General features: G+C 40.3%; 1 protein-coding gene across 1 annotated transcript in view; it reads left to right on the top strand.

Moving 5' to 3' along the window:
- FBN2 (fibrillin 2) overlaps positions 1-20,889 on the top strand; it is a 264,006-nt gene that overhangs the window by 195,903 nt on the left and 47,214 nt on the right. The window contains exons 26-39 of the mRNA XM_037138205.2: positions 1,695-1,823; positions 2,601-2,726; positions 4,845-4,970; positions 5,435-5,557; positions 5,711-5,836; positions 6,022-6,147; positions 7,716-7,838; positions 10,044-10,166; positions 11,868-11,993; positions 15,092-15,214; positions 15,753-15,875; positions 18,919-19,080; positions 19,782-19,850; positions 20,298-20,423. Coding sequence (XP_036994100.2) covers positions 1,695-1,823; positions 2,601-2,726; positions 4,845-4,970; positions 5,435-5,557; positions 5,711-5,836; positions 6,022-6,147; positions 7,716-7,838; positions 10,044-10,166; positions 11,868-11,993; positions 15,092-15,214; positions 15,753-15,875; positions 18,919-19,080; positions 19,782-19,850; positions 20,298-20,423 — 1,731 coding nt within the window. The remainder of the gene's footprint in view (positions 1-1,694; positions 1,824-2,600; positions 2,727-4,844; positions 4,971-5,434; positions 5,558-5,710; positions 5,837-6,021; positions 6,148-7,715; positions 7,839-10,043; positions 10,167-11,867; positions 11,994-15,091; positions 15,215-15,752; positions 15,876-18,918; positions 19,081-19,781; positions 19,851-20,297; positions 20,424-20,889) is intronic.

Genomic DNA, 20,889 nt, shown 5'->3' with positions numbered 1-20,889 from the left:
TCCACTTCTTATTTTTGGTATGAATTAGTGAAATCGCTCAATGGCGCTGAGCTGACTGTCCTTAACCTGAGGTTGATACTTGGCAGCACTGCTGTGTTGTGGGGCATTAGGCGAGGGGGCAGCAGGCCCCTGCTGGCTGCCCTTCTTCACGGCGTTCAGGGCCCATCTCCTCCCCACGTCTGGTGTCCTCGGCAGCCACACCCATCCTACCTGCACTTGCACCGATGATCAGCCGCTATGGCTCGGCGACACTACAGCTTCTTTTCTCTGAAATGAATTATTTTTATTCCCCTGTGCATTTTATCTCTTGCCTTTCTTCCAATTTTTTTTATCAGGGAATAACTTCTATAAATATGGCATTTTCTATGAGACAAAAACTGTTCTCAGCACTTAACAAACATTTACTCACTTAACCTCCATGAGGTGGGTTCTCCTATATTACCCATATTACAGATAAAGCAGTCGAGACACAGAGAAATTAAATGATCTCCCGAGGCCTCACAGCCAGAGGACTGTGCCCAGGTATCTGGTTCCAGAGTCTCTACTCCACACTCTGCGGCTCCCACAATATCACATGAGCCGAGATCTGTCCCCGTTCTGCCACGGGACGTGTTCCGTGTTGTTCAGTGGCTCTCCCCATCAGTTCCTAAACACTAATAGAAGAAAAAGTAGGAGAATTCGTATGCATATGGTTTGTTGCTTAATTGAATCAATGAGTTTTGTGATTTTTGTTTAAAAGAAAGTACTTACACTTTTTTCTTTAGTGTAGCCTGCAATAGGGAGAATCAATAGCAAAAGACCAAAAGCTGGGAGAAACCACTGGCTCAGACCCCAAGGCAGCACAGACACATCAGTGACTTAAGAGTCCTGTCACAGAAAAACTTTAACATTGAAATTCATCAAAATAGATGCTGGCAAAATCAATTTTTCCCATTGTGATGGGAAAAAATTTTACATAGGTCATTTTCTTTATTATATTTTATAAGCATGACTTCTCTAGTGAGAGATCTTGGTTACAGGCATGGGAGATTTCTCAGAGAATCCTGCTTTGAGAATATAAATGCAGCTACTAAAGACTCCTATTTAGCATATAAAAAGCAACAAATGCATCATTTTTAAAATTTACATATTTAAAATTAGATCACATCTGAATGTGGCACAAAAACTGGGGTACATTCCTTGGTCCTGCCACACAGGAGCACTCTCTGGCTCCAGGTGAGCGGGCTGCCCCGCGGTTGGCCCCCTGTTCAGAGGCAGCAGGCCTCTCGTTCTCACACTGGTTAGTGTGGCAGAACCAGCACGGTCTTTGCATCACGAGTGAGACTTTATTCATGTATCCACTGCCGCCTCCTCTGCCACCTGCCTTGTTCAGTTCATACTGCAGTTGCCTTGGTTCATCCTTTTTGTTACAATTTCAAAGCCACAAAAAGAAGTCCACAGTTCCAGAATTCTATAAGGCAAAAAGGCACCACCTGCCCGTTGGCTGTGACAGTTTTGGCAGTTGGGGAAAGGAATGTGCCCGAGGCCCCGCTCCCCTCCAGCTGATCTCCCCAAAACATATCCTCATATTGCCACCGGTTACTCCAGTGTTTCAAGTGTGCTGCACCTTCACTCAGAAGGCCAAATCTGTCTCTCTGTTTTTTAACACCTCATCTCACTCCTTTTTTTAATTTCTTTTTAAACCAATGAATTAGACATCGACGAGTGCAGGATTTCTCCTGATCTCTGTGGAAGTGGGATCTGTGTCAATACGCCAGGCAGCTTTGAGTGTGAGTGCTTCGAAGGCTATGAGAGTGGGTTCATGATGATGAAGAACTGCATGGGTAAGCATGCTTACGCTCTTCCTCTCCAGTCTCAAAACTGGCCGAGCACAGACTCGTTAGCTCGACCTCAGCTTGTCTCAGAGCTGCTAACAGCATTCTTGGCAGGCAGCTGCGGTGCAAGAGAACAGCTTTACGCATCAGACAGGAAGTCTACTCCTAGATAGCTCTTGGGGAGCCCCAACCTCTCGGTGCCTAATGGCAGTGAGATACTGAAACTGGATTCTGTTTATTCAAAGAATCTAAAATCAACATGGACTAACTACTCAGGAATGGTTCATTTAAAATGTATGACATTGTGTGGTGGCCCCAGCCTTTACATGGAGCCGTGCAATTCCCATGTTATTCTCCTTATTTGTGTTACTACAAACTTTTAGAGTTGCCCACCTCTTAGCCCACTCTTTTGTTTTCAGGGACTTATAGGATTCACCTTGTGCCATGTAGCAGTGATAATAAGTCTTGAGGTTTTTCTTTCACTCTGATTAGAGATAGCAATAGATAATATCTGGAGTTTAGGGTGGTGCAAAGCAAATCTTGTTTATTTTTACTTCATGGGAGCTTGCTCATTTCATACAAACTCTTTGATAGCTCACTGTCTTTGAGAGTAGGACTTGAACCATTTACTCACTGGCGATAGAAAAAGAGAGGCAAGCATTATCCCGTCCCCTATAAGCTTGTCTTTTGAGTCACACCTCACATAATGATTCTTTCTCCCGTGCTGTATGCGTGAATATTTGCTCCTCAGAGTTCTTTAATGGATCTCACATTTTTACCTTTCAGACATTGACGAATGTGAACGTAACCCTCTCCTTTGTAGGGGTGGCACCTGTGTGAACACTGAGGGCAGCTTTCAGTGTGACTGCCCACTGGGACACGAGCTGTCACCGTCACGTGAGGACTGTGTGGGTGAGTTTGTCTCCCTAGCACCCACCCAGCTCAACTAGTAAAGATGGTAAAGATCAGTAGTTGATTCTGATAAACTTGTTTGGGGCATGTGAAATCTAGCTGATTAGAAATTCGGAGTCCCTGCATTTGGGTTCAGGCTTTCTTTAGAGAATGCTCCAGTGACACACTGGACTGAGCCAGCTTTACCCTGGTCAGCCTCTTTTTCATTACAAGCACATGTGGAAGGACCCTGTGTGAGGCCATGTAGTTCCTGGTGGATGGGGTGGGCGAGCTGCTCCTATCGGAAGCTGCTCCCTGATAGTTCACCTGTACAATCCCTCAGCAGAGTCTACTTCGTGCCCCGGTTTTTCATCACAGGGTCTGCTCGCATATGTGTGAACATGGGAGCTCCTTCCACTCCCTCTTTCACAGAAACACTGAGGTCTCTTCGCTGGCCTTGAGTTCAGGAAGGACGTCGAGGTCCACAGGGCGAGACCAGTGGTTGGTCGTGGAGCATATCAGCCAACTGCTTTTCATAAACATACACAGGCTCTGGACTCATTGTGTTCTAGGATACTGGCTTTAAAAGTTTGATTTAACCAAGAAACATTTTCTTCACAGAAATCTTTCCTGAAAGTATAAGCAAATAAGGCAGTTTAAAATAGAGCAGATCACAAACCTCCATTTAAAAAGATAATTTAAGCATATCTCAGTATATTTATCTATAAACCCTATTTATAGCAAGATGCTAGTATATTAGAAGAATCCGAAATTATAGACTAAACAGACATTTTTAAAAGGTACATTTAAAAGTTTTAAATATTTTTCTTTCATTTTAATAGTGGTACAAATAGCTTTTTCACACAGAGAACCACAAAATATTTATTCGTGGTTGTCAAACAGTGACTCAGATCTGTTTCTGAGGTCAGTTTATTTTGTTAATTGGTTTTTATGGATCTTAGCGCCAGAAAAAAGTGCCCCCCAAAGGTACAATGTACAGTGTAAGTTACATATTTTTGCATATATATATAAAACATAAACATTCAATGATCATAGAGATAAATTTGTATGTCACATAGTCTTCTTACTAATTCTGAGAATTTGGGATGAATTTCTTGTTATAGCTGATCATATTGTCATCGTTTTTATGTTACACTTTGTCTGATCAATAGCTTGTATGAAGAAGAATGTCACTACCATTTTCTTGCTGTTCTCTTGTGATTTCAATATTAGTACTAGTTTATTCCACAGATCTTTGCAGAAGTTCTTTTTTAAAGATTTTACTTATTTATCTTTAGAGAGAGGGGAAGGAAGGGAGAAAGAGGGGAGAGAAACACTGGTACATGAGAGGAACATCAGTCAGTTGCTTCTCATGTGCACCCCAGTGTGGGGATCAAACGCACAACCCAGGCATGTGCCCCGACCAGGAATTGAACCAGCGTCCTTTTGCTTCGTGGGATGATGCTCAACCAACTGAGCCACTTGGTCAGGGCTGCAGGAGTGTTTTTAAGGCATCTTTTTATTTTATAAAAGTTAGTTAACTTTAAAGTAGGGAATATAATACGTAGGTCACCTATGTAGGCACACTAAACACACAATATGATGAAAACCGATAAGCAGGTGAGGGCCCTGTAATCAGCCCCTTTGTTTACTGGAAGCAGACACCTGCCCACAAGAAACACCAACACGTACCCATTTGATGGGACCAGCTGCATGTGCCAGTGTAAACTCATCTATTAAATGTTTGCAGCTTCCTCACTGGCATGGGCCAGATTTGCGTGGCCTAATGCAGTAGTCACTAGCCACGTGTGGCTTTTTTAATTTAATTAAAATTAAATTACATTAAAAATTCAGTTTTTTAGTTATACTATTCATGTTTCAAATGCTCAGTAGGAGCTGCATATTGGACAGCACAGATATGGAACAGGTCCTCATCATAGAAAGCTCTACTGGGCAGCACTGTTGTGGACAGAAATAAGAGAAGTATAGATTCCAGAATTTTCCTTGGATGCCTCGGGAGATTAACTTACTTCCCCCTGAAAAGCCCTTTGCAGACCACTGCTCCAATGCAGCTTGTACTTGACAGTTTAAGTGATTGTGTCATTGTATAAAACATTAATCCTGTGTATCTTTTTGTAGATGTTAATGAATGCTCCTTGAGTGACAATCTCTGCAGAAATGGAAAGTGTGTGAACATGATTGGAACGTATCAGTGCTCCTGCAATCCTGGGTACCAGGCCACGCCGGACCGGCAGGGCTGCACAGGTAAGGGGTAGGTAAAGGGGGTCTGGAACTTGGAGTCCTCCAATCGGCCTAGGACAACTTCTGCCACTGACTGTGTGATGAAGTCAATGAGAGTCCTTTGTCCTAAAAAGAAGTCTGAGAATGGGGGATCTGAGAATCTCTAAGATGCTGTGGTTTAGTGGTTTTGTAGAGGAATCTCTGGTTTTATCATAGAAAACCCCCTAAACTCCATAGTTAATATGTTTCTGAGTGCTTTAATCTTAAGTTACTGGAGCTGAATGTCAAGTGCAATGCTGTGTAAAAGGAAATAAAAAGAACTAAGAAAGACTAATGGCATGATGATAATCAACACAAATCATGGGGAGAAAATCCAAAGCTATTTAAGCCTTATCAGTTTCAAAAGAAAAAGTCTTTTCTTTCTTTCTTTTTTTTTTTTTGTTTAAGAAGTAGCCCTGACAAGTAACGTGGTAGCACTGTTTTCACAGATATTGACGAATGCATGATCATGAATGGAGGCTGTGACACCCAATGCACCAATTCCGAAGGGAGCTATGAATGCAGCTGCAGCGAGGGTTACGCCCTGATGCCAGATGGGAGATCGTGCGCAGGTACAGAAAATACACAGACTTTGTACATCTAATTAGTTTTGTCTCATAAATCTGGCTCTAAACAATTTGAGTGGAACTGAATGGGAAAAAAAAACATCTGAGCTTAATAAAAGCCATGCTTCCTTTCACTTGATGTCCATTTTGTATCATCAGATATTGATGAATGTGAAAATAATCCTGATATCTGTGATGGTGGCCAATGTACCAACATCCCTGGAGAGTATCGCTGTCTGTGTTATGACGGCTTCATGGCTTCAATGGACATGAAAACATGCATCGGTGGGTACTGTCAAAACAGGATACATGTTTATATACACATACACATATGTGCACACTGCTGTATTTTGTAAATAGACTGCATTTTAAATTTTATTTGTGTATTTTAGCGTTCTGCTATTCAGTTTAGAAGATAGCTTTTGAACTAAGATGAACAGGTAATAACCAAGGCATTGAAAATTTTCTAGATGTGAATGAGTGCGACTTAAATTCAAACATCTGCATGTTTGGGGAATGTGAGAATACCAAGGGATCCTTCATTTGCCACTGCCAGCTGGGTTACTCAGTGAAGAAGGGAACCACAGGATGCACAGGTAGGTGTCAAGCTTGTGTCCTCTGTTTTCAGCTCCTTGTATTTCAGAGGCAAACCTTAAACATGATCTCCGGCATCTCTTAGGCTGTCACCCACCCTGGGCTGTGACTGTGTGTGTGGTGAGTAACTGACGTGGAGCATGTGCGATGAGTTTGGCTCACCTTTGTGGTAGCACACGGTCTCAGCCACTGCCCAGCATGGACTTGGCTGCGGTCCAGACAAGGAGAGGAGAGCGGGTGTGGAGTCTGGGCCCCAGGGTTCTGATGTGTTTCTAGTGGCTCTTGCAGCAGCGTTCACTTTCTTAGGAAGACTGCTGCCCAAACAGGAGACGTAAGGAGCACCGAAAGACATAAAGAGTACACCAACAAAAATTTGTCTGGATTCTATTTAGACACTTCCCTTGCCTTCTTGCCCCTGCCTTTCCCTCTCTTCTGTTTCATTTGCTTTTGTCTTCTCTTCCCCCTGTGTCCCAAATGCCTCTGTCTTTTTTCTCTCTTTCCTTTCTTTCTTTACTCACCCCATTATCTCTCGTTCTCTTTCTTTGCTAGGTAGATTTAGCCTTTTGCATAAATGGCTGGCGGGGAGAGCTAGGAAGTCCCAAGCTCATTGCTTTGGACCTGCCTTCCTCATTGCTCAACTTAAGGCCCTTGTATGGTATTGTGCTCAAGGCAGATGGAGGATGGCTTAGACAGAAACCTGGCTGTTAGGTTGTATTTTGGGGAAAGAGCAAGTAATGGAAGGTGTACTCTGCATGTTCACCACTATCAGTGTTTATATGAAGCCAGTAGCTGTGTGTGTGTGTGTGTGTGTAATTTCAGAATCTATAACATGTAATCACTTAGCTGGATAGAATAGACTATTTCTATTTTACAAAGTTCTAGAAATCTTTGGGGAACACATACACAGGTATATATATGCACATATCAATGCATGTATATATATATGCATATATCTATGTGTATACATGTGTGCTATATAGGCAGATGCTTCATCGTTTTTCAGGTAACATTTCCAGTGAATATTTTTATATATTGTCAAGTAAATAGAAACATACCCATTAAATGGATAGTTTTAAAAACTCTGTAAAATGTTGTATTGATTTTTAAAATGCAGATGATTGTGTAATTTTTAAATGGAGAATATAATACCACTTTAACAAGCCAGGCTTATTCTTATCTACATGAAAATTAATCCAAAAGAAAAGCAGTCTCTGTTCGGAAATAAGATTTCTCTCGCCATCTCTAACGCCTTCTACATGGAGTTGTGTCTGGGCCTAGAAAGGAAGAAGGGCCCTTGGGTGGGTAGGGGCTGACCCATGAATCTGTCAGGGGTCGGGAGCACCTCCCACTAGAAAAGGGCTGGCAGTTTCTTCTAGAGGAGGGCTTGCTTGACTTGCATCATGACCTTTCAGATCTTGTTGGACTCTACAAAAATTAAAAACAAAGATGCTTTCTTTGTACAGTTTTAGATATTTCCAGACTTTAAAATTTTTTCTACACAGAAATCTACTGGAAAGTAGAATTAATTAGCTTGTATTTTATCTTCTTCACATTAACCATGGTTTCTCAGATGTGGATGAGTGTGAAATTGGAGCCCACAACTGCGACATGCATGCCTCGTGTCTAAACGTCCCGGGAAGCTTCAAGTGTAGCTGCAGAGAAGGCTGGATTGGAAATGGCATCAAATGTATCGGTGAGTTTGAGATGTAAATCGCCTTTGCTAAGGCACAAAATTCTTTGAGGCCGTTCCTTACATAGTTGTCAACCCCCATCCTTGAATACGAGCATGCTCTTCTCTTTCATTTAATCTCTTGAAAACCAAAGGCTATCTTTAGTTGCAAGATAGTTCTTATCTAAGAGTTTCCTTTAACATTGGTATAAATGATCAAATTACAACAGTATGTCTTGGCATCTGCTTTTTAGTGTGTTTTTCAGTAAAAATTATTTGATGTGCAGCCAGAAATCCAAACAGCTGCATGATAAAAATGACTAATATATTTTCCCAATCTTTTCCTAGAGTAATCATTGAGATTTAAAACTCAGTGAAATAAAGGAAGGGAATGAAAGGTTTGTAGTTTTTTTGGTTTTTTTTTTTTCAGATAACCTAAGTCTGAAGTCATTGGTCAACACCACCTTCTAACTAGAAATTAGAATTCTTCCAGAGACATCTAAATGTTTTGTTGGATTGCAAGAGATCTGACTCAAAGAAAGAGAATGGGAGGGCAGCTGCCATATTCTAAGTTTTATAGTTCTTGAGCCAAAGTTTTATAAATCTCTGTAGTTGTGAGGCAGAAGACTGGATTTTACCCTCAGTGTCGTGCACAGTGCTGCGTAATATGCTCAGTGTTTTACATGCCTTAATAATAAAGCACTTTCCAAATGGTAAGACTTGTCCAGGTCAATTAAAAGTAGAAAATTAAGCAAGCTAAACTGACCTCCCCATGATTGCCCATTAAAATCTTACAAGCCTGCAGTAAGCATTAAAGAATAACTTTAAAATCTTTTATGAATAACATAATAATTTGAATATGCTTTTTCATCCACTTAATTGTTATATACTTGTCAAATGTTTATGAGGTGACCATAGAATTTAAATTGTCATAGTTTCCAAATCGCTTTGCAAAGGAATGTTCTATGATGACTTCTAGTCCACTTGCTATCCATTTCTGGTGCAGCCTTCTCAATCATTAATAGCAACAGCTTTTCAGCCATATCCCCATTCCCATTTTCCTAGTCCCATCTGACTACTGTCTTTCTCTCTTTTAGCCTCCCTTTTCTGTGCTTCTTGTCCATCTCTCATGCTGGCCAGCTACTGCAAAATGGCCTGACTCCATTCACCAAAGATTGAGCTGTGTCCAGGCATCTCTGCTCCAAAGTACCATCCGTTACATCCACTCCCTCCTTTCCGTCACCGTCCCCCTGCTCTGGTCTCAGCCGTTTTCAGTATCCTCTCTGGCCCTCTTACTAATCCATTCTTCAGATACCAGCCAGACAGATCCTTTCAAACACGGACCTGGTGTCTTCACAATTGTCATTTTAATCCATTGAATTTAGGATGAAATCGGCTTCCTGCCGTGGTCTGTAAGGCCTTATAGCGTCTTTCCGCTGTCCCTCCAATTTAGTTTTCCATCACCTTCTTCCCGTGCTGGTGCTTTGTCACCCTGACCTCCTTTAATTTGTCACACCTCCCCAGAATTGTTTAATTCGTGCTGTTCCTTCTGAAGGAGAACTCCTCCCTACTTCCATTCGGCAGGCTTGTATTCATCGTTTATGTCTGAAGTTAACTAAAAATTACTTCCTTACTAGAGTTTTCCTTGTTCTTGTACTCCACATCAGATGCCTTTTTTTATTCTCTCATAGCACTGTGTAATGTTTCTTCCTGGTACATATAACAGTATTTAACTTAATTTTCTGTGTTTAACATCTGTCTTTTCCACTAAACAATGGACTTCATGAAGTCAAGAATCATATATCAATTTCCTCATCTATAAAATGAACATGATAAACCTATGCTAAATTTTTCTGCTCTGAAATTCAGTAGTGTCTTAGAAATTGACCGCCCCCTCACTCTTTGGTGATGAAACCAGTGATAACACCCACTCTGAGCAGAAGTCAGAAGGGAACATAGCCCTGGTTTTCTGTTAGTCATTAAAAACTAGTTGATTAGATACCTCAAAAATTGCTTGAATTTATACTCTTGGCCCTTGTTCATCGCATGAGGACTTTAGGTTGTGGGTCTGACATCTTAGAGAATTAGAACTGTGACCTTAGAAATCAACTAAAATACATTCTATTTGGCTAGTTTCCATTTAAACTGAGACAAATGAAATCCTTTCTGAGTGTTTAAATGTTCCATTTTTGTTTCTGAACTTTATTGCTATGTTTTCCTGGCACGCAGATCTGGACGAATGTTCCAATGGAACCCACCAGTGCAGCATCAACGCTCAGTGTGTGAATACTCCCGGCTCCTACCGCTGCGCCTGCTCCGAAGGGTTCACGGGAGATGGCTTTACCTGCTCAGGTGGGTCGTGTCCTGAGGCGTGTTCCGGCATGACTTTCTGGGCTACTTATATGCTTTTATTTGAAGAAAAGGAACTAAAGGAGGCTGAAATCCCTACCGCTATTTAAAATCTTATAGGCAACTCTGTATCTTTCTCTTACGTGAAACATAAAAACCTAAAAATTTTTCTAAAATATTGGTGCAAGTTTTAAAATAATGACATTTATTACTCCTGCTAATGACTGTCGTTTTCCCTTGTTGGTTTATTAACACATCGACCCAACGTGCAGGCCCTGTCTGACCCAGGCCACCTGAATTCAGGCCTTGCCCGCCCATGGGGCTTTCTGGCAGTACAGCCTTAAGTATATTCCTCAACCCGTGTGGGCTTAGCTTTGCCACTGTAACATGGGCATAGTAATAACGATTATACCATTTATGTTGTTGTTTTTATCACTAAATGAATGACACATGGGAGAACTACTCAGCTTCCTCAGAGATAATATGACCTACCCAATCACTGCTATTTAAGGTGTTTATCGAAATCTCAGCTTGCACCTGGTTTTGAAAGAACCAAGTGAAATAAAACATAGAAAGGGCTTAGAAAACACATCGTAGGAACTCAGTAAATGGTAGCTGCCCCTGAGCTACTATTCATTCCACAGTCCTTGAGGATAAAACATCTTTCATTATACTCATTTTTAAGGCTGGATCATCTCTGGACATAAAGTACGATGCTTTTGTTTGTAAGATAGGTGTGTCTCAGTTGACTTTCAGTACACCCTTTAAACCCATCAGTAAAAGGTAGACTCTCTTTTTTCCTAATTATTGACAGGCAAAAAGACTCCTCATTTTCAAACGCCTCTTTGAGAAAATGTGTCTGTTTAATTTTAAAGCATTATTACTTTTAAACCTTGGCTATTTCACTTTCCTCTGCATTTCTGTGCACCGTGGTGTTTAGGGAAGGGTGTGTCTTTGGTGTCAGGTACAACTGTAACTTAGATTCCAGCCCTGCCGCAGACCAGCCCGCTGCGACTCCTGCAGCTCAGTTGGCCGCCCTTGGCTTTGGTCCTTCCTCTGCTGAACCTCACAGGGTTGGTGACCACAGTGAAGACGTGCACGCCAGGCACCTGGCCCACTGCCCGGCAGAGACTGGCCCTCAGTAAACATGGTTTCTGCCCTCCCCCTTTTTTTTATTAGATGAAATTAATAGATTATCTTTAAAGTAGGTCTATGAATAATGTTCATTTGCATAATTAAGGTTGGAATATTTTGATAGGATTATAACGACAAGAAAAACTTTCCTAATTCCCAGAGAGTATCCCTAATTTGCTCAAAAATATTTAAACCAGTGAAAAAATGAGTTATTTCTTTTCACACTATAATGCTTTCAAATGAACTAACACCATTTTGAGATTAGTTCACTTGTCCTTGCCATACCTAAATGATGTTTTACTGATGCAACGAATTGGCATTAAAGAGGACTAAGACGAACGGGAGCGACCCCTGCACTCCTCCTGTTAATCACGTTAGAATTTCATGTTTGGGTGTGGGTCAGATAGCTACACGGTCGAGTTATATACCCTTATCTAGGTGAATATGATTACTTGTTTCTACGTAGTAATGAACACTCACTCAGGCCAATGAGATTTAGTTGTAGAACAGGGAAGAAAATGTGTCATGAAATCTGGAACTTAATAGAGATGTAATTTGCTTATCCCCCAGATGTTGATGAGTGTGCAGAAAACATAAATCTCTGTGAGAACGGACAGTGCCTCAACGTCCCGGGTGCATATCGCTGTGAGTGTGAGATGGGCTTCACTCCAGCCTCTGACAGCAGATCTTGCCAAGGTGGGTCACCAGGATTCCAACTCATTTCCAAGTTGGATCAACTACAGCAAATGAAACCACAAAAAGGGCTGGAACAGGCTCCACCTGGAAGCAGAATACACAGCACATGCTACACATAAAAAAGTCATTCGTTTAAGCATGGATTATTTTGCCGAATGAATAATGAGGAAGGCAGCTTTCATCTCTTATGAAGTTTTCCTGGCCGTGAGCCAGTAGTTGGAAGTTTGGCTCATTCTTTTTTTTTAACCATTTCTTTTTTTTTTTTATCACTAAATGAATGACATGTGGAAAAACTATTCAGCTTTTAAAGTATGATATACTACCTACCCCAATCACTGCTATTTAATGTGTTTATCAAAATCTAAGTAGCCCATTTTTGGCACTTGCCATCATGTTTCAGTGGGCTGTCTGTGTGTCTGGGACTGGAAGTCCTCTTTGGGGACTGCCCTTTTGCCTAATAGTAATGTCTCCTTCCTCTCAGTTATGACATCATCGTCCTTTCCTAGAAATGGGGCTTTGTGACTAGTATCATATCTTTCCAAGAAAAAGAATTTGGATTTTCTTTTAAATTAGAGACTCTATTCACATTCCATATCATTGTTGTGTTCCTAAGGAGTATATCAAATGTAAATGCAGAAAAGGGAATGATGGAAAGCGATTCATATAAACCATAAGGCTTTAACAGATTCAGTGATTCATAGAAAACATTTTTTAAAATACCTCAGGCTAACTGCTAAACAAAGATAATAAAATGAAACCAGATTACAGACTCTCCCTACACTAGTGTCTAATCAAATGAGCAGAAATAGTAAACACCGGCATGTGCGCGCGCGCGCGCGCACACACACACACACACACAACTTCACCAGCACAACCAGAGACCAAAGTACACAACCCAGGTTGGCTCAGAGTAGACCTTGACCCACTGACAAAAGTGGCACTGAAGAAGGAAAGTGGAATTTTCCGTAAATATCCGCCGATTTTGAGAGAATCAGATAAGAGGATGAAAAATAGGCCTTAGGGAAGATGACATTGGAAACTGAAAGTGTGCATTCCTCTCCACGGACCTGCTGCATTGGGCAGAATCTAATCCACTTTACACAAGGCAGCTGTAGAGTGAGTTTCATTTTTTTCCCCCAGTCCTGGTTTCTTCTAAACACTGAAACCAGTTAGTAGAAAATGTGAGTCAGTATGGTTATGGAATTACATGATTTATTACCCATGTCAGTTTGACAAGAGTTAGTGGGAAAAGGAACAAGTAAGCAGTAGCCAGACACGTCTGCCAACATAAAATTTCAAAATGAATTCTTTATACATAACACAGAATTTCCTCTTCATAATTGTGTTCCTTTATCTGTGGCAGAGGACCTTCCAAAACTTCTCCCAGACCTTCCCCAAGTTGATGCTATGTACTCTTTAAGAGAATGCAAGACAGTATTCCCTTAAAAAAAACCTTACTTTATACAGCCCTGGCTGGTGTAGCTCAGTGGATTGAGCGCGGGCCTGTGAACCAAAGGATCGTGGTTGGATTCCCAGTCAGGGCACATGCCTGGGTTGCAGGCCAGTTCCCAGCAGGGTATGCACAAGAGGCAACCATACATTGATATTTCTCTCCCTCTCTCCTTCCCTTCCCCTTTAAAGATAAAGAAATAAAATCTTAAAAAAAAAAACCTTACTTTATACAACTGTAACATTACTTAATCACTTTATACAACTATAACATTATTTAAATGATCATTTAAAAGTAAAATGCATTTTTAATAAAAACAATGACACTGAAATAGAGAACAGGGGGACAGCGACCAGAGGGGAGAGGGGAGGGAATCAGGGAAAAAAGGGGAAGCATTTACAGGAACAAGTGTAGAGGACACACGGACAACAACTAAGGGGGGTGGAAATGAGAGAGGGGTGGGGGGCACGGGGCAGGTGGGCTGGGGTGGGAGTAAAAGACAGAAAACTGTACTTGAACAATAATTAAATAAATAAATAAATAAGTAAATAAAGTAAAATGCATACTTGGATGGCTGATAACACAGTCTATTTTCAGTTCAGTCATAAACTAACTTAATGAGTTTTTATTCATTTATATAGAGAGAATAATTATGTTTATTGCCCCAACATACAAAAAAGATAACTTTATATATCAGTTAAACTTAAAACACAATTTGAACCATCTCTTAAATATAAGGTAGTCGAAATTCAGTATTTTAATCTTAATTAGCATATTTGAATTGACCAGAGACTTGTTTAGACTTGAGGCTTTATACTTTAGGATGATCTGCATGGTCTAGCCTAAAATGACATGCCTGGTCTGCGTTCTCAGAATATGAGGTCATTTGTGTATGGCGTGTTCATCCTCTTCCTGTGAGGAGAAGTACAGATGATTTCTGCAGCTGTACACACACAAACACACACACTCACTGGGCTCTTCATTCTCATATGAATGAGGAGCAATTTCTTATTTATTGACTTTGAGCTAAAGCCTCATAGAAGAGTTTCGTAAACTGGATTTCGGACTTTAGTAAAGCTATTTTAATGAAGTTTGCAGGAATGTGGAGCAATGAATGATCTTAATTTCATGCTCTTAAGAGAAAAATTATTTCCCTTTTGAAACTGACTTTATAACAGATTAGATTGCGAAATAAAAAAGATTTTAAAAGTTAAACTTAATGTTAATAATTTATTTAATATTTAAAATATTATGTCATATTTTGCATGTTGTAGATGTTTAGAAAACATTTTTTGCAGTGTTAATAGGATCTTTGAATTTGTTTTTATCTTTAATTTTTACCTCATTCCTTTCATTTGTTCATGTTTAATTTCTGTATTTTTTATGTCTTTGGGGAATTCTTTTTTGTTTATGTATATTATAACCCAAGACAGTTAAAATACTGTCAATAAAATAAAGTAATATTTCTTTTATATTTGTTCCTAGATGAATATTATTTGCTTGACATTTACCTGGTCAGAGAAAAAGAAATTTTTTTACTTCATAAGAATACCCAGGGAAATAAAAAAATTTAATTAATGTTATACATTAAATCAAAATATTTAAAATATCCTTATAAACAAGAGGTGACTGTTCTTTGAATTTTCAGATATTGATGAATGCTCCTTCCAAAACATTTGTGTCTTTGGGACCTGTAACAATTTGCCTGGCATGTTTCACTGCATCTGTGACGACGGTTACGAACTGGACAGAACGGGCGGGAACTGTACAGGTAGGCCGGTCACGAGCTTAACTGCATTCTTATTAGTTGAAATGAATGTTTTGTGCTGGGTTTAAAAATTCCTCAGATTTCTGCTTGGCTAACATTATTTTTTTTTTGAAACAGAAAATTGCATTTTGATACATTTATTTTTAACGGAATTAATCCATTCTTATATAAACAACCTAATATTAAATATCTAACATGAAACGAGGGAAGTATTTCTTTATATATTTTGTACATGCATGCATGCATATGTACGTATATACATGTATAAATATAATTTTAGTTAGCAAATAGTGACATGGTTTTTTCTTCTTCACAATTCCAACATTTAATTATTTATCTATTAAGGATATTGAGTGACATTATCATAATTACTATGTGATGGACCGGTGGAAATTGTTTTAGGAATATATAAGGATTTAATCTTTATTGTGCTGAGGGCTTTAGAGTGATCTACTATGTTACAAGAAATCCACCAGATATTTTGAAGTAGCAGGATGCATCATAAAGATCTTAACATGGGCACTTTCAATGCTTTTCCTAGATATTGATGAATGTGCTGATCCCATAAACTGTGTGAATGGCCTTTGTGTCAACACGCCTGGTCGTTACGAGTGTAACTGCCCACCTGACTTTCAGCTGAACCCCACTGGTGTGGGTTGTGTTGGTAAGGAAAAGCTATCTGAAACAAGCAAATAGAATTATTTAGAGCTAAATATTCAAACTCTCTTGGTAGTGAACTGTGGAGAGTATTTGCTACAATGAATTTGTAAACAAAACAGTCCTTTCCCTTACGAAACTCTAGCTTACCAAATTATATGGACATTTTTATCATGTTTATCTGCCAAGTTGTATTTGGAAATGAATTTTCAAACATTTGCTCCAACTTCCTCCTCTCACGGACTTGGGAACCAAGGCTTCAGGAGGTGCGGGACTTGGTTCAAAAGCTCAGAGCTTGCAAATGGCAGAGCCGGGGCACAGCCCTGAGCTGCTGGGCCCCCCGTCCAGTGCATTGGCCGGGACAGCATGAAATGGTAGAACTAATGGATTATACATTATCTCTCCTATGAGCAGGGTCATGTAAGAGTGTAACAAATGAAGTGATGAGAGGAGAGGAATTGGAGAACTGGATTTCTTTAGCCAAGCTATTGGAGTGGAGCAAGTTGGGGGCTCGGTGGGCGGGGGTGGGGGGCAAAGCAGGCAGTAACAAAGGTTCGGAATCTGTCTTCCACATTCCTGGCATCTCTGATATTTTGGAAATAATGGTCCAGTGTTTGCCATCTGCCCTGTTTCTGCTCCTCAGCGAGTGTTTCCCTAAAGGTTAATGGTCTGGAGAATTTCTTGACAGGATACAAAAAGTTAAATTAAAAAAAAACGAAGAGGAGGGTAATTCTTGCTTCAGTGCAAATCTGCCCACTGTTCTCAGTGTCAGTTTTCTAGACCTTGCAGCTTATGGAGGGAGTGTTTGCACTGTGATTTGTACACAATTTTTATATTGTTTTCAAAGTTTAGAGAATATATTGAGTTACAGTTTATGGCTGCTCCAAGTTCTGACTTTTTCCATTCAGACTTATTTGTCCTGTGAATATTGAGTGCTTTCTCTTTTAGGGGCTGCAGAGGGAATGTACTAAGCAAATTCTCTGCTTTTGAGTTTACATGCTGGTGGCAGGGAGACAGATACAGCGAGAAGAAATTCTGACACTGGAGGTGGTTGTAGGATAAGTGTGGGGTTTTTTGGGGGGTGGGAGAGTCAGAGCCTTGAAGGAGGGAACATGCCAGCAGGACCTCCAAGAGGAGACAACTTGTCTTCGAGGCAAAGGGGCAGCCAGTGCAAAAGGCCTATGGCAGGAGACTGCTGGTGTTGGGGAGGCTGAGGTAGAGGGCAGAGTGAGTGGGAGGAGTAAGAGGAAAGGACTCAGAGGAGGAGCAATAGCCCAGATCGCGAAGTGGTTCTCAGCCCCCAGCTGCACTGTGAAGTTTCATTTGGAACCTCGAAATTATTCTGATGCCTGCTTCACTCCCAGAAATCGAGTCACTGGAGCCTCAGTATTTCTTAAAAGCTTCCTTGGAGCAAACCAAAGCTATGAAAAGGCAACTAATAAAAGGGAGTGCTCTAAAAGTTAAACAAATGCCAAAAGCTATTAAGAGTAAGAAAAAGCAAAACAATTATATAAACATCACTTTATATCTAATAGACAGGCAAAAATTAGACTGGGGAAAGTGAAGTGTGGGTCTGTGGACCTCAAAGGCCCCTCTGTTCTGTCGGTAGAAGCGTAGACCAGGACAAAGAATGGACACAGTGCTCAGATTCACTGTCAGCACATAATCAATTTCTTGTTTCAGTTTCTTTTTAGGGCACTTGTGTTTATATGGATTGATGCTTCATGGCTTCATTCTTCCTTAGAGGTTTTCCAAAGAACAAAGACTCACTCTGTCTCACAAATACCATTACATGATGAGATGTCAGGGATCTTAATTTTGTTTGGAACCACTTGATTTCATTAGTAGTTATGCCCAATGATGCTACAAAGAAAGAATATAATTACAAAGTAGAAAATGATGGTGTCGCCTAGTTGGATGATCCAACAGAGAAATAAAATGTCACTGTTGCATCATTTGTCAACTTTCTTGTTGTTTCGTGCAAGGGATTACATCACCTTTCAAGAAGGTATAAAAGAAGACTGGAGACAGTGTATTTCGAATCTTCTTTGAGCATTTATTGAACACAGTTGAGAATTCAAAAGCTTTCACTTTCTGGCCGTAATGGCAGAAGAAAATTGACAGTAGGAAACATTTTACAATTGTTAGATGTGTCAGAAGATGAATGCAACAGAGACCAGCCTTCTAGTCTAGATTCTAAAGAGAACGGTGACATTCATCATGTAAGCAAAATGCCAGGCTTTGTGTGAGTCTTCAGAGGCCAGTATCCTAGATGAAATTTTTCACATTCCAGAGTCAAAGAATAAGTGAACCATATATTTCTATAGGCAAAGGAAATATGGTGTTCTTGTCTGTTACTCAGTAAGAAATTCAATGTGCAGTATTTGATGAGAACCTGAACCACCCCAGGTTCTTTTTCCTTCTGTGTTCAAAATTTAATTGCTGTGGATCTGAGGTACACAAATGATGAACCCAGATGTTTAGACAAGGGTTATTGGAAGGAAGTATGCGATATAGAAATAGAAGAAAATCATTGATGATTCTAATTGGTGTTCATAATCTAAGAGTGAAAATAGGTTCCATTTGTGGAGCATAGGCAACAGCTGCCCTCTCATGAACAAAATTATGAGCTGTCAAAGTTTTCAAAAATGTCTTCAGATATATGCTTTAATGACGCAAAATCAAGAAAAAGAACAAGAAGTAATGAGAGGCTAGAACCTGTTAGAGATGTGTTTGAAATGTCTGAAAAATGGATGTGTCACAGGTTCAGGCACCACAGCTGACAGTTAATTGCATTCATAGGACCATTTCAGGTATACTTACCTTCAACACCAAGAAAATGTGGAGTAGAGCTTGAGTTAGTATTCAATGCTCACTAAAATTTTGAGTAAGGTTGTTCCACTATGCAAGAGGTTGTTTTGTACTGGGGATGAAACAAACCTTTTACATTAATGTACAAGAACTCGACTTCCATCGTTTGAGTGATCTTTCTCTAAAAAGGAATTCTTACTATGGCAAGGGCAGTTGAAAGCTCCTGCGTTTCTCCGCAGACAACCGCGTGGGCAACTGCTACCTAAAGTTCGGTCCCCGAGGAGACGGGAGCCTGTCCTGCAACACCGAAATTGGGGTGGGCGTCAGCCGCTCCTCCTGCTGCTGCTCCCTGGGGAAGGCCTGGGGGAACCCCTGCGAGACGTGCCCCCCGGTCAACAGCAGTGAGTATGGAGCCGAGGCAGAGGAGGGGGAGGAACTCGGGCACCTGAAAACCTGTTGCACTGTTTTCTCGCACTCGAAATGGGAGAAAGAGCAAGGGCAAACTTTTCACATCTGGACGGCTTGCAGCGATTGTGCTGAAACCAGCCAAGGGTGTTCTGCATAAAACAAATTTGAGTTCTCTTCTTACTGTTTTTTCATGATATGATAAAAAGAAAAAAACACAATTTTTAACCACAGCCCCATATGAATTAGTGATATTATCTGTTCTCCATGATGTCACAGTTAATTAGGCTACTCCTGGTTCTCTGCAGAGGTTCAGTTTAGGTTCATGGCTGTGTCATAGTCCTGCAATTATTCATATTATGCCTTATGTTGAAACATGTATTTGACCAGGACATAGATGAAACTTGTAAATTGTCAAGTATTTTGAGTTTGTATTTACTCACCAAAAAAAGTTGTGATATAAAGGGTCTGCAAAGGAGTATTTACTTTCATTTAAAATTATTTTTGTTGTCCTATCTACATAATTTATGGAGTAATAATTACATATTGTGGAAAACATAATATACTTTCAAATGTATTTGAATGGCTACTAAAGAAAATGTATGTGTGTTTTGAGCCTGGCAGTTACTGAAGGCTCGTTCGTTGTCTAAGCCACTTGGACACGAGTATCAGATCTCTTTTTTTCTTTGTTTTGTAGCTGAATATTACACCTTGTGTCCTGGGGGTGAAGGCTTCAGACCTAACCCCATCACAATCATCTTAGAAGGTGAGTGCAGCTTCAGCTCTCACCCGTATGTAACCGTGGTAAAGCATGAACTTTAGAGAAGAGCCGGTAAAAAAAAAGTTAGTGTGGAGCAACCCTAACAAGATTATTTTGAACAATTTCAGATGGACAGTTGATCACTAGGATGCTAAGTAACCACTTATAAGTCAGGAAGGTGTGACCTACTGCAGTGATCTAACGTCTGACTGTTTCGCAAAGAAACTCTCTTTACTGATATCTCTCCACTGTAATCATCCATGTCTTGCTTTTAAAGCTCCTCTCAGATTGTGGCAAACACCAACAAAACAGGACTCTCCATGGTCAGAATAAACCTGTTGTCTAAGTGTGCATTCACATGGATGCATGGAAGTCACGTGTTTGAAAGCTCTAACAAGAATTCCTGTCTTTCATGATGGCCTTGGTTGTAAGTGACTGTCTCCCCTTGTGCAGACATTGATGAGTGCCAGGAGTTACCAGGTCTCTGCCAGGGAGGAAACTGCATCAACACTTTTGGGAGCTTCCAGTGTGAGTGCCCACAAGGCTACTACCTCAGCGAGGAAACCCGCATCTGTGAGGGTGAGGTGAATTTATACCTAAAAAACAATCAGTGCTATCTAAGGCAAAATTCCTGATCAGGCCTGGGAAGGCGTTCCACCTTCACATTCTGTCAAAAGACCTGTTGAGACTAGTTCATGGCTTTTTTATTTTCATATCAACACTATCAGATAAATTAATTCACAGCTCACGTGCTATGATTTACTGTTGGTTCTTTATGCATAAATGGATTATGTTTTTTATGCATAAATATAAATGGGAGAAGCCAGAGTAGTGTGAAAACATCCACTATCAAGTAACTTACTAGTTCAAATATTGATTAGGATTATAGTTTTCATAGGGAAAATAGGTAAGCTTGAATGAGTCTATTAAGTTAATATTCTTCAGTAATTTTTAAATGTTGGACTGCGTGTTGGACCACTAAGAAGAAATGCAGAGGTGATGCAGACACCTTTCTTGCTTCCGTCCCTTCTCTTCTTATCACTTG

The sequence above is a fragment of the Artibeus jamaicensis genome, unplaced genomic scaffold, assembly GCF_021234435.1.
Source record: "Artibeus jamaicensis isolate MK-2021 breed Jamaican fruit bat unplaced genomic scaffold, CSHL_Jam_final contig_402, whole genome shotgun sequence".
In the NCBI taxonomy this organism is placed as follows: domain Eukaryota; kingdom Metazoa; phylum Chordata; class Mammalia; order Chiroptera; family Phyllostomidae; genus Artibeus; species Artibeus jamaicensis.
The sequence above is the reverse complement of the archived record's forward strand: the minus strand, read 5'-3'. Positions and strand labels throughout refer to the sequence as shown.